At 36.1% G+C, this 14,453-nt stretch overlaps 1 protein-coding gene across 3 annotated transcripts in view; it reads right to left on the bottom strand.

Annotated features, from left to right (window-relative positions):
• Positions 1-14,453, bottom strand: part of gripap1 (GRIP1 associated protein 1) — a 224,024-nt gene that overhangs the window by 114,538 nt on the left and 95,033 nt on the right. For all 3 annotated transcript variants that reach the window (XM_028813383.2, XM_028813384.2, XM_051933793.1), the window contains 2 exons: positions 12,030-12,086; positions 11,829-11,928 (listed from right to left, as the gene is read on the bottom strand). In XM_028813383.2, the coding sequence (XP_028669216.1) occupies positions 11,829-11,928; positions 12,030-12,086 (157 nt within the window). The remainder of the gene's footprint in view (positions 1-11,828; positions 11,929-12,029; positions 12,087-14,453) is intronic.

Raw genomic sequence — 14,453 nt, 5'->3', positions numbered from 1 at the left:
GGTACATAGTGTTAAAGGTCGCAAGCTGTCAAGTTTTACCTTCGACTTATACGCGGTCATAACAAATTTCGTAATTTTCGGCTTAAAAATACACTCGACTTATCTGCGAGATCGACTAATACGCGAGTATCTATGGTAGTTATCACTACCTATATCTCACCAAAAGCACAATTCAATGAGAAACTAAATTTTGAGCTAAACTTTGATAACAATTAGACAGAGCACAGACAATATTGGACCTAAACAGTCAGAATGTCAACTCATTTCTATGTAATTGACAATTTAATCTAATAAAAGGTGGATCAATGAAAAAAAAATCTACAGGCCAAGTCTTTCATTTGTTTCTCTCATGAAGTATTTATGCTATTTAAAAACAAAGTAGCCCCGCTGGTTTCAAACTGAACCCTATAATAATTACTTTAACTTAAAAATACATTATTAACTTTATTAGGTGGAAAACAATTTACATTTGGACTATTGAATAACTTCAGGCACATTATGACAAAAGTCTACATACTGGATTCACTTGTACTATAAAAATGCTTCAGTGCCTCTTCTGGCCTATTTAGAATTGCATTACAAGCGCAGGATACAAAATGTAATCAATAAAATTAGGGTTAGGGTTAGGGTAAATTTTACAAGGCGATTCAAAAACAAAAGTGTTAACATAAAAGTACACAATAAATATGACAAATGTAATATATGAAGTATACTGAATGAATATGAGTATCCATACTGTACTAGGTGAAAATCTATGAGGCCAACCTCAGAAACAAAAATATTTGAGACCCAAGTATTGTCAAGACTAAAAAGCTGTATCTGTTAAATACAAAGGTAACAGAATCACACCTGAAATGCGAGGCAAAGACACAGCTGGTACATTATTTATAATATAAAAAAATAAGACACACTGCAGCAGAAAGGAGACAGGGAAACACTGAATAGATAGAAAATGAAAAATTAATAGTCTTCACAGGGAGGAAACTAGGTCTTTTAAAAGCCATTTAAAACATCTTCTCAGTGTTACAGAAGTTGCTCTTTAAGATGCTGCACTGGCCAAGCTGTTGTTATTGAACAGATTAGAGCTGCCAACCCCTGGGTTATTGATTTTAAAGCAGTTTGCATTAAGATGGCTGTCAGAAGTAGTGACGTTATCATAGGCCGTTATCAGAGCTAGCAGAAATGGAAAGATGGGGGATGGAAGAGGTCTAACATCGATTGGCAGAGCTCAGATGCTCTCTCCTGACCTTTCCAAGGGCGTATGAACAACCATACTGAACAGAAAATAGGTAAATACCAAGGTTTAGGTTAGGCTGAGTATGCACCTTAAAGCAACTAGAAAAAAAGTATTTACATTTGAAATAAATGTCAAGTCTTTTCTACCACGTTCCCAAGTCATTAGGTATTATCTTCTGAAATAAAATAAGTCTGACTACATTATTATTAACTAGAGATCTGAAAGTAAATCATTGACTATATTTAGTACCGGAAGGGGCCAGTCAAATTGATTAATACAGTCATATGAAAAAGTTTGGGAACCACTCTTAATTCTTTGGATTTTTGTTTATCATTGGCTGAGCTTTCAAAGTAGCAACTTCCTTTTAATATAGGACATGCCTTATGGAAACAGTATTTCAGCAGTGACATTAAGTTTATTGGATTAACAGAAAATATGAAATATACATCATAACAAAATTAGACCGGTGCATAAATTTGGGCACCCTAACAGAGATATTACATCAATACTTAGTTGAGCCTCCTTTTGCAAATATAACAGCCCCTAGATGCCTCCTAAAGCCTTTGATGAGTGTCTGGATGTAGGTATTTTTGACCATTCTTCCATACAAAATCTCTCCAGTTCAGTTAAATTTGATGGCTGCCGAGCATAGACAGCCTGCTTCAAATCATCCCATGGATTTTCGATGATATTCAAGTCAGGGGACTGTGACGGCCATTCCAGAACATTGTACTTCTCCCTCTGCATGAATGCTTTTGTACATTTCGAACTGTGTTTTGGGTCATTGTCTTGTTGGATTATCCAACCCCTGCGTAACTTCAACTTTGTGACTGATGCTTGAACATTATCCTGAAGAATTTGTGGATACTGGGTTGAATTCATCCAAACCCTTGCCTTTAACAAGGGCCCCAGTCCCTGAACTAGCGACACAGCCCCACAGCATGATGGAACCTCCACCAAATTTGACAGTAGGTAGTAGGTATTTTTCTTGGAATGCTTTGTTCTTCTTCCGCCACGCAATGCACTTTTTGTTATGACCAAATAACTCAATTTTTGTCTCATAAGTCCAAAGCACTTTGTTCTAAAATGAATCTGGCTTGTCTAAATGAGCATTTGCATACAAAAAGAGACTGTTTGTGGCGTGAGTGCAAAAAAGGGCTTCTTTCTCATCACCATGCCATATAGATGTTCTTTGTGCAAATTGCGCTGAATTGCAAAACGATGTATAGATACACCATCTGCAGCAAGATGTTCTTGCAGGTCTTTGGAGGTGATCTGTGGGTTGTCTGTAACCATTCTCACAATCCTGTGCATTTGCCGCTCCTTTATTTTTCTTGGCCTGCCAGACCTGGGTTTAACAGCAACTGTGCCTGTGGCCTTCTATTTCCTGATTACATTCCTTACAGTTGAAACTGACAGTTTAAACTTCTGAGAGAGCTTTTTGTAGCCTTCTCCTAAACCATGATACTGAACAATCTTTGTTTTCAGATCTTTTGAGAGTTGCTTTGAGGATCCCATGCTGTCGCTCTTCAGAGGAGAGTCAAAGGGAAGCACAACTTACAATTGACCACCTTAAATAACTTTTCTCACGATTGGACACACCTGTCTATGAAGGTCAAGGCTTAACGAGCTAATCCAACCAATCTGGTGTTGCAAGTAATCAGTATTGAGCAGTTACATGCATTCAAATCAGCAAAATTACAAGGATACCCAAATTTTGCCACAACCAGTTTTTCACATTTGATTTAATTTCATGCAACTAAATACTGCTTCACTAAAAATCTTTAGTTTGGAAAACACCTCAGTACTCATATGTTCCAAGGAAATGAAAGACATACCACTGTTATCTTTTTTGTTGAAAGCAGAGTAAATTATTATGTAGGCTGAGGGGGTTCCCAAACTTTTTCATATGACTGTATATTAAATATAATTTAGAAGGGCACACAAGAGTATAAATAAACAATATTCTAAATATATATGTAAAAATGCGCATAGTATATAATATTCAGGTACTGACTTAATGAAGAAGACTTGGCAATACATTGTATGCTTTCAGGATCTCTTTCATGTAGAAAAAACTTAGTTGTATGGTATTCTGCCAAAAGTAATAATATGCATGTCAACTTAACATCTTGTTGTCAAGATTATCCAAAACGCAAAGAACTATTTTGGCTCAAATTTGGAAACCTAATATTCAGAATAGACATAATCATGGTATATTCCAACCAACATCAATAAACATAAAGGTAACATCTATATTTCCAAGAAGCAGGATAAAAACATGATGTACTTGGTCAGATTTATAAATGTTAAGCACGAGTTGCAGTAAAAGAAATTAAACACTGCTTGGCAAATAGCATTGACTAGACTCTTTACATACTCGGGGGGAAAAAAAAAAAAAAAAATCACAACACTTCCAATTTACGAGACACTGATTTCTCCTTCAACTGCAACATAATATGAAACAATTACATACAGTGATCCCTCGCTATATCGCGCTTCGCCTTTCGCGGCTTCACTCCATCGCGGATTTTATATGTAAGCATATTTAAATATATATCGCTGATTTTTTGCTGGTTCGCGGATTTCTGCGGACAATGGGTCTTTTAATTTCTGGTACATGCTTCCTCAGTTGGTTTGCCCAGTTGATTTTATACAAGGGACGCTATTGGCAGATGACTGAGAAGCTAGATTGCTTACTTTTCTCTTTCTCTTGCGCTGACTTTCTCTGATCCTGACGTATGGGGATTGAGCAGGGGGGCTGTTCGCACACCTAGACGATACGGACGTTCGTCTAAAAATGCTGAAAGATTATCTTCACATTGCTATCTTTTGTGCAGCTGCTTCCTGAAACGACATGCTGCACAAAAGCTCGAAGGGCACGTATTGATTTTTAACTGAAAAACAAACTCTGTCTCTCTCTATCTCTGTCTCTCTCTCTCTCTCCCTGCTCCTGACGGAGGGGGTGTGAGCTGCCGCCTTCAACAGCTTTGTGCCGCGGTGCTTCGCATACTTAAGCCAAACAGCCCTATTGATTTGTTTGCTAGAGATTGTTTTCTCTATCTATGTGACATTCTGTGCTCCTGACACGCAGTCCTTTGAAGAGGAAGATATGTTTGCATTCTTTTAATTGTGAGACAGAACTGTCATCTCTGTCTTGTCATGGAGCACAGTTTAAACTTTTGAAAAAGAGACAAATGTTTGTTTGCAGTGTTTGAATAACGTTCCTGTCTCTCTACAACCTCCTGTGTTTCTGCGCAAATCTGTGACCCAAGCATGACAATATAAAAATAACCATATAAACATATGGTTTCTACTTCGCAGATTTTCTTATTTCGCGGGTGGCTCTGGAACACAACCCCCGCGATGGAGGAGGGATTACTGTATTAACAAATGACTGTCAACCATAAAAAGGAAGAACTGTCTGATTTTAAGAAGGAAAGAGTTAAGAATGAACACAGTACTTGTATGTATAAATAAAGATATATGAAAATAAAGAAATTGCCAGCCTTATATAGGCAAACTTCAACGGAGGTAAACAAATAAGTGGCCCTAAATTTAATACCAAGATATTCTTGCTCACAACCAACCAAACATTATTACTTTTTGCTTAATTTTTTCCTTCAAAATATGAAATAAAACTAAAGTCAGCACTGATTTAACATGAATTTTTAAGGGTGTTCTGCAAATGATAACCTTGCACTATGTTATGTTTACACAAAGTAGAAGCAGAAATAGTGGTTTCACAGTTGATGTTTGTTTCATATACTGCTTTTTATAATGAAACTAATGTAAAAAAAAAAAATCAAAAAATTGTAAAGTAAAATTTCATACTTAGTACAGTTATTAATACTTGAGTGGGAAAACTTGCTTAGTGACAATGTATTTCGATGGATAAATGTGTTTTGTAAAGTTTACTGTGAGGGCATAAGGTTCACCATTATATACTACAAAAAAAATTAGAAAGAATGGTGTATTTCTAACTTTTTTTAAAGTCATGGAATGACCTTTTAAGTGAACTTTGTGGAGGTCTTTGTGATCAAAACACTTATTGTTTATGAAAAGAATTTGATCAGCCTGTCACCTTTGATGGAACCAAATCTTTCACCTGTTGCTTCAGGTATGTAATGAAAAATGTTGGAATATCCTTCAATTATATGTGTCTATCCCCATCTCTATCCAAGTTGCATGTATAATTAAAAAAATTGCAGAAGTTGATGCAAATTTGATTTAATAAATGTGTGAAATTGCAGATATATGTAATTTTTTCAAATAATACATGTCCCTTTATTTATCCATGCTTTTTCAGTCCTAACAGGAGGTACGATGGTAAACTGATGTATTTAATGTAAACATAAACTGAAACAGTAATTTTAAATCAATTAAAATTATTAAATCAAAAGAAAACACATCAATGACTTGTGTAAATATACACAAAAGGCTTTAACTTTGAAATATGCTAATTAAAACAATGAAAGACAATTAAAGATGCAACTGCACAATTCATATGTTAGTTCTGAGTGGTATGCCACAATACCTTTACAGCACGTAACATTTTAAAAGTGCAGAAACAGAGCAAAATGCATGAACTGGGATTAGCTCCCATGTCAACTGGCAAATAAAAAATTCTAACATCAACAAGGAGATGTACGGATTTGTCGAGCTGGACAATGAATAGTGAAGGAATGTCAAAGATAAATGCTTCCAGAAACCAAACCCGTCTCTTCAAATATAAAACATGAACGTGCAGTGAATACACTTGACTTGAGCATTCATAGTTTTCATACTCTTTCTCTGTACGTTTAGCATTCATTTGCTCAGAGATTGATGTGCTTGCTGCTTCCTGAGCAGCTCTTCTTTTCTCCACCCTAGCGGCCCGCTTCTTCTATTCTTTCATTGTCATCTTTCACATTAAAACTGGTTAAGTCAGTGTTTGTATTGCAAGTACTTAATTTTTCTCTTAAGCTGGCAGTTAAGTCTTCAATCTGCCTTAAGAATGATTTAAGATATGAAAAGGTAGGGGAAGTGATGGTGAAGGTGGTAGGGATGAGAACGGCTGTTGCCGAGAGTTGATTCTACAATAAAATTAAATAAAAATAAAAATAGGAATAAGTTTGGAGGTCAATCATCACTCCAAAAGCGAATAGTAGACGTCACGTAGTATATGTGAACCACATTTCAGGTCAACACGTCAAACGGTTTGCGAGCTACAGGTGATTTAAAATGCTGGACAGACAAATGAACAGCCATGGTAGCGTATTATATATAAAGATAGAAACTAAATATTACTTAATTCTGAAAAGGCAGCCATATATATTAGTAATTATTACATCTTCTTTGACATCCAGACTTGTGGGCATAAGGTCTATTCAGAACAGAAATATATATTGTCAAAACCACATTGTTCTTATTTTACCATAGATCAAAGTTGTGTGGCCTGAAGGTAATGCAAGTTTTGGTGCCAGCTTTAAAAAAAGGAATGGTTTGTATCAAAAATACAATTAGGTAAGCAAGTAAAAATTTATTTAGGATGAGAAAAGAAAACAGAAAATTTCTGCCAATTACATATTAGAACACTGCCACAAACATTATAAAATCTAGCAAAACTGCATATTTGAACTAAATAGTTCACATGCACACACAATCACAAAAGGTAATACATCTGAGATCACTTTGTAATTAAAGACAATCAATAAAAAGGCCTTGGCATGGAGTGATATTGATGAATTTATGCTCAAAAAAATCCTTGGGAAGGAAGACTGATGGAGCGTTTAGGAGGAAGGTGGTGTCTAGTGCCTACAGAAATGCCTAGATGGTCGACGTTAAAAGGCTATTATGGGCTGTTACCACTAGCACACAGAGATAATCATCAGAGCATTACAATGACCCTTGGTGTCCAACAGAGAAACAGCTAGAGAACATATATAAACAGAAAGGTCAAAATCCAATTACTACTACTATTGGCTTACTGATAGTTGTAAAGCTTTGCAGAATCTTTCCATATTAAACCAGGTGCTTTAACATTGCTCATGTTACTGGAACTATGTTCTCAATCTGATATCCTCTCATCCTTCTTCTTAAGTAAGGATCGGCATTAGGGTAGGGGTTTCAATGTTATCTTCCAGGCCTTTACGTCTTCTTATTAAACATGGTCTCAGGCTAAAGAGGTTTGGTTTTCCTTAATGCCTAATGAAAAGGAGCTTCTTTATAGGTAACATTAAGAAGTAAAATTTCCTAACATCTAGCTAAAATAATGAAGCCTGGAACAACGGTGCAAGCTCATTTGTAATGCATTTTGTTTGGAGACAGAATTAACTAAACTACGTTAAAAAAAACTTGCAAAATAAGGCAATTTGCTGCAGACACTGCACAAATATTTAAACTTGTTAATTTTGTTTAATTTGGCAATTTATTTTTGTAGCAACATTTTTATATTTATGTTTAGTTGTTTACTCTCTTCAATAATCTATGGTGGGGTAGAATTTGAGAATGTGGCAATGAGCAGAGGAGTATGTTGTGGCTAGTCTTTTCTTATCTATCTATTATAAAAAGAAATCCTGTCCTGGAAAGCAAAAAGCAAGTCTACGATACATGATCTTCTCGTAAGACATTTTAAAGACCCGCGAGACCAAAGACACGCCCTACTTACAATCTACCTGCGGGACCAAAGACATGCCCTACTTACAATCTATCAAATAGGACAATAGGCAGCAAAACATTCAGTCTTGTGAAGGATTTGAGCACACACAGATCCAGGGCTTTCAGCGCATATAAAGTGTATAAGGTACGTTATAAATTAAATGTTGACATCTAAGCGAAGAAGAAAGCAGCGCAGAGAGAAGAGACTCAAATGCGTTGGACAGAAAAAAGAGCAAAAAAGAATAATCGAGGTGCAAATTCAGAAAATAAGGAAAGTAATTATCAGCCCTGAACAAGTGGAATTGAAAAAAGCACGTCTAATCCGGCTCAGAATTAAAAGACAATGAGTAAAAGAAAGAACTTCATAAAGACATTTACAAACGTTGACGCTAAACACATGCAGAGCAGGTTAGAGACTATGAAACCAGGGAAATTAGAAAGGCTCAAAAAAAAAAAAAAAAAAAAAAACAAACAACGGCGCTATACACATGTGGAGAAAGTTAAAATATATGAAAGTAGGAAAATTTGAAAATATAAAAAAAGAAAGTAAAGATCGCAGTAGTGCAAACAAACAAGCTGCCTCATTTAACTATGCACCAGTCTAACTTTGGTTTTGCACAATAATTACTACACTATTGCACCTTAACACTTAATTATACTTTATTCACATAATTTTACTTATTTTTTATGTTCTACTATACTGTTACCTTTCAATCTATGACTTTTTGTTAATCTAACTGATATTCCTCTAACTTTGCACAGTTTTTGATAAACGGATCAGGATGCATTTCACTGCATGTTGTCCTGTATAACTATGCATGTGACAAATAAAGAATCTTGAGAATTTCAAAAACGGAGTTTACCGCACATGCATTTATTGGTTACTTTGTTCATGTATATATATTTATCTGTCTGCTTATTTAAAAAGCTACATTTACCCCAAGAGTCAAAAACGTTCTGTCTAGCCCTTGTACAAAAACCTAGACAAAAACTGGGGTATCACCTTGGTAACCCCATGTACTTTTGGAATTGTGAGAGCAAAATAGCACGACTTTACAGACAGGAGTCCAATGCAGAACTCTACTTACTTTTTTTCTTTGTAAAAAAAAATTATTAACTGCTGATGATGTAGATCGTTTTGTCTGTGCTGAAATTCCAAACAGAGAAACCTATCCTGACCTCATTAAAAAGATTCTGCATATTGGGACTCGCAAGATCACAAATATTGTTTTTACAGAAGTTCTGAAATAAAAGTGAAACTAATGAAATAGCAACAATTCAAAGAAAAAAAATCTTAAAAAGTGTGTATCCGGAAAACCAAACACGGGGGTTGGCGAGCGAAGCGAGCAGGGGGCAAAGCCCCCTAGTTATTAAAAATAAAAAAGGTGGACGTAAGTTTTTTTACTCGCTATTTACAATAATTCATCCATTTTTCTGTTTATTAGACTAAAAAAACTCATCACAAACAAAAAAAAAAAAAAAAAAAAAAAAGATTGAGCTTGTTAGCCATCAATTAGCTGAACAAATTAGATTCCCATTTAGTGTCAGCAAACTAATTGGTTTCTCACTTTCTACCACTTGCTCATGGAAGCAATCAACTGTCGCACAGTCTCTAAAAAAAGATTAGGCTGCATTTGCAGGGAGTCTACACTACACTACAGAATCATTCAGACTCCAAGGGATCCTTTACTTTCATCTTTTCATGTACTTTCAACAGAGAATTAATCCAAATAGTTTGTGGTGCAAAGCCTTGTGCTAAAAGGAATAATCTGAAAATTTATTTAAGACCTCAGTACACTATGGACTTACTCTCATTTACCACTGGTCTATTGACTATAGTACATATAAATTCAATTTGAAAACTAATTTCACCTGAGTAAACATAATTTTAGACTTGTGCTTTTGTCTGTAAGTGCATTTTTGATGTTACTCATATTACCAAGAAGCAAGGCACCAAAAAAAAAAAAAAAAACAATTGAAGAAAAAAGCAAAGATACAGTGTCCACCCATTATGTCTGGGAGAAAGATGCACTTTTCCTTGATTTTCTCCACAGCGCCATAGTTCAAAATTACAAATCAAACAATTCAGCCATGATTAAAATGCACATTGCAGTCATTAACCTAAGGGTTTTTGCATACATGTCTGTCAAACCATGTAGAAATGACAAGTCTTATTACACACGGTCTCCCCGTTTCAGAGTACCATAAAGTATGGGATATACATCATCAATGAAGATAAGTCTACCAGTACCTGTGGTAGCCACACATGCACAATCCATAAAAAACAACCCACCATGTTTAACAGATGAGGTGGTATGCTTTGGCTCTTGGATAGTTCATTTCGTCTCCACACTTTGCTCTTGCCATCACTCTGATACAGGTTCATCTTTGTCTTGTCTGTCGACAAGAGATTTTTTTTCCAGAATTCTGCAAGCTCTTTTTTTAAATACTTTTTTTTTTTTTCCAAACTGTAATCTGACTGGCCTGTTTTTGTGGAAAGCTAGTGGCTTAAATTTTGCAGTGTGGCCTCGTATATCTGTTCATGAAGTCTTCTGTGGATAGTAGTCTCTGACACATGCACATCTTCATTCTGGTTTTATTATCTGTCGGAAAGACTTTACCATTACCATAGTAAAGATTCTTCTGTCATTAGCGGAGGAGGTCTTTCTTAGCCTAACAGTCCCTTTGTGATTTTCTTCTTAATGATATTCCAGACAGTTGATTCTTGGTAATACTTGGTTTTTACCAATATCTCTAATGGTTTTATCCTCGTTTTTCAACTTCATAATGGCTTCTATGGCACAGCTCTTGTCCTCTTGCAGAACAATGGCAACTATACAATTAGTAGTTATATTATGCCTGCACTAATGAAGCAATGACATATTATGGCTCCCTGAAATGGGGGGGGAACAAAGGCAGTAGTTGCATGCAAGGGATATGCAACAAAGTGCTCTACTCTTAAATTAAAGTCTGCAATGTGTACTATAATCATATCTGAATTGTTTGATTTTAGAAAATATAAACGAGGAGCAGAGAGGCAAATCTAGGAAAAACCATGTCTTTGTCCCAGACATTATGGAGAGGCACTGTATATTGCAAACTAAATCTGATTTTTAGATATCAATTTTGAAAATTAAGAGCACAGGCCAAAAAGCTATGTTATACATTAATTCTGACATGCCCTTCTTTTTTACCAAAAGAAGAGGTCAAAAGAAATTTGAAAATGGGTGGAATGACTTTTTAAGATGCTTCCCGAATAGCTTTTAAAATCTCTTCCATAATCAATTACTTTTAAAGTAAAAGAGCAGCATTTCACAAGTATGTTGCCTGAGCCAAAATAACACCACAACAAAGAAGTAGAAATCATAAGAATGTCCCCTAACACCATAACAAGGAAGTACAAATCATAAGAATGTTACCCATCAGCAAATATACTTTCATTTAGAAACACAAAAGTTGATGCCTTTGTATTGCCAGAGTAGGAAATGTAAGTGAATACACATCCAGCTTGGAAATTTGATAGAAAAGTATTTAAACAAAACCTAAGACCTCTCAATAATGAAGAGGAAAATGAGGTATCGTTCAAAAAAATTTCCATGGTTAGAGCATCTTAGGTTTTAGGTCCAAGGGCTCACCTTTGATTTGTAAAGAAGGATAACCCTTATCTTCCAAAGAGGTGCAGAAATTGAACTTGTGATCCTTTACGACGGAAAAATGTGGGTTGTTTGGTAATTTAACCTAAAAAGCTCTATTAATTCACATTTCATGCACTTTATATATATAAAAAAAAAAAAAAAAATCATACTAAAACCAACAGTATATTATTATACATTCAGAAAGGGACAATTTGTCAAATATTAAAATATTACTAAAATTCAAGGAGGTCATGACCAAATGATATTTAACATTTGTACAAAGAGCAAAATGTTTACACACAAACAGCTATGCTAACCTGTTCTGGTTTTGGTGTTGGTCAAGATCTCCTGAAGACGTTCTTGAAGCTTATCTGCTCGTTTTCGCTCCAAATGAAGTTGCCGCTTCAGGTCTTTTAGCTATGGAGGACAGAAATAAGCTTCTGGTTACCTATTAAATTAGAAAGACAGAAACTACACCAACAAAACAAAAGGATAATGAGTTAAATTATCACACTTACTGCTGAGCTACCCTTTTTCTCCAGGATTCTCTGCCCATCTAAAGTGTCTTTGATTTCCTAAAGAAAATTAAGAAGAAATAAGTGAAATACTGTCTTATTAGATATAATTAATTCTTAAAACACATACCTTACAACTGTTGAGTTAGGATGGGTGAATTTTTACAAGCATTATAGTGGACAATACTCTCTATATATCCTTAAAAGTATAAAATATGTAGACTCTTATTAGAGGACTTGTTCAATTTATGCATTCTCAGTCAAAAATTGCCCATGAAAATCCTTCTCTTAATTTTCTATAACATTACCTGTTCAGTCGCACCTAAAGCAATTCAAACAGCAAAATTATATATGTATCACATTATTCAATCCAAGGTTATTATAAGTTTTACCCTTTTATATTAGTTTTTATTTCTATATTTCTGATCTTACTTGGAAATACAGTTTAGTTTTACTTCATTGTGTATGTTTAGTTTTAATTTTGTTTTTTTTTCACAAAGATATTTTTATTTTATTTTTATCTCTTTTATATATATATATATATTTCTCTTCTGGTTCGTCTTGCTTCTACTTCAAAACCGGTCCCGCCCACACACAACCGACATGGCATTTCTCGATTCCTATCTGTCCTCTTCCAAACCCTTCCCCACGCTGTCTGCAGCTCCTCTTCAAAACTGGTCCCGCCCACACGCAGCCGACACGGCATTTAACGATTTCTATTCGTCCTCTTCCAAACCCTTGCCCCCACAGCCTGCGGCTCCTCTTCAAAACCGGTCCCACCCACACGCAGCCAACACGGCATTTCTCGATTCCTATTCGTCCTCTTCCAAACCCTTCCCCATGCTGCCTGCAGCCTCCCATACACCTTGCTATTTTTGTTATACTGCAACGGTTGTTTCCTAAGCCTTTGTTATAAAATGAACAACAGTGACGGGTTTTTGTACAACGTCATCTCTATTCCGGGATCCAGCAACTGCCTGTTCCTATCAGTGGGTTATTTCTTGACACAAATGGTTGACGAAGGCAATGCACTCTCACTATGACATAGGGCAGTAGATTTCGTTGCATCACATTGGGACAGAGTTGGAGACGTTCTTCCTGTTGTTCTTTCCAATGCAAATCGAGTTATCACAACAAGTCAGGAGTACTACCAATACATGGCAACATCTGGAGGTTATGGTGGTGAAGCTGAAATACAAGCTCTTTCAGAGATTCTCCATGCTACCATTGTCATTTACTTCAAACACGACCCCAACATCCCGCCTTGCATTTACAATTCTGGAAATACTCTCTTCATTTACCTTCTGTACTCAGGACAACTGGACAATGGCCACTATGAAGCTCTCCTACCAATTCCGATCATGTCTCCACAGCAGCATATAATGTCTGATAACACCAACACATCAGTCCTCAGTAATTCTTGTCTTCCACAAAACACTATAGTTTCATTTACTGGTTCAACCTTCCTCTGTGACATTTGTAGTAAACCTTTCAAAACAAAACCCAGCCTTGCCAAACACAAGAAAATTCACTGCAATGACAAATTGTTTCAGTGTCACACTTGCACAAAATGTTTCACAGCGCAAAACTATCTTCACAAACACACAAAAATTCACTCTGCTGCAAAAATTACCTGACTCCCACTCCAGTAACACATTCTTCCAGTGCGATTCCTGCAACAAAACTTTTCAAACGCGAACCTCACTTGCTAAACACAAGAAAACGCATTCTTCCCAACAACTATATGAGTGCCAGAAATGCAAGAAGTAGTTCACTACACAGGATTTTCTGACTAAACACAACAAAACTCATTCACAACTCTTGCAATGCAACATCTGCAAAGCAACGTTTCCAAACCAACTCAGTCTCAGCAGACATACACACAATCCTTTTCCCATTACCACAGGTACTTGTTCACCTAATTGCTGTCTTCCCGTCCAAGAGTACAACACTGGGACTCCAGACCAGCAGTGCAAACACTATCATGCACTATACTGGCCTGCTGAGCATAATACATCCAACAAGTACTCGAGGTGCTGCCACAATGGTAAAGTAGCTTTGCCACCTTTGCAGGAGCCACCTGTGTCTTTACAACAGCTTCTTACACAGCAAACATCAGAAGCTAAAAATTTTTGTGAACACATTTGAGAATACAACTCTTCTCTAGCATTTGCTTACATGGGTGCACAGATAACTCAACCTTCTGGCCACAGACCATACTGTTTTCAAATACACTTCTACCTCTCCTGGATATGGACAGTTGTATGTTTTTGACACAGTGCAAGCTACTGAAGTATGCTTACAAAATAGAGCAAACTCTGCATGCAGCGAAAATTTACTTCTCCAGCTAGATTTCATGCTCAGAACCATCAACCTCTTCGCTAAATCATACAAACACATGCATGAAATCGCTCAGTCCAATCCAAC

The sequence above is a fragment of the Erpetoichthys calabaricus genome, chromosome 11 (assembly GCF_900747795.2).
Source record: "Erpetoichthys calabaricus chromosome 11, fErpCal1.3, whole genome shotgun sequence".
NCBI lineage: Eukaryota > Metazoa > Chordata > Cladistia > Polypteriformes > Polypteridae > Erpetoichthys > Erpetoichthys calabaricus.
Note: the sequence above shows the minus strand (reverse complement) of the source record. Positions and strands in the feature narration are given on the sequence as shown.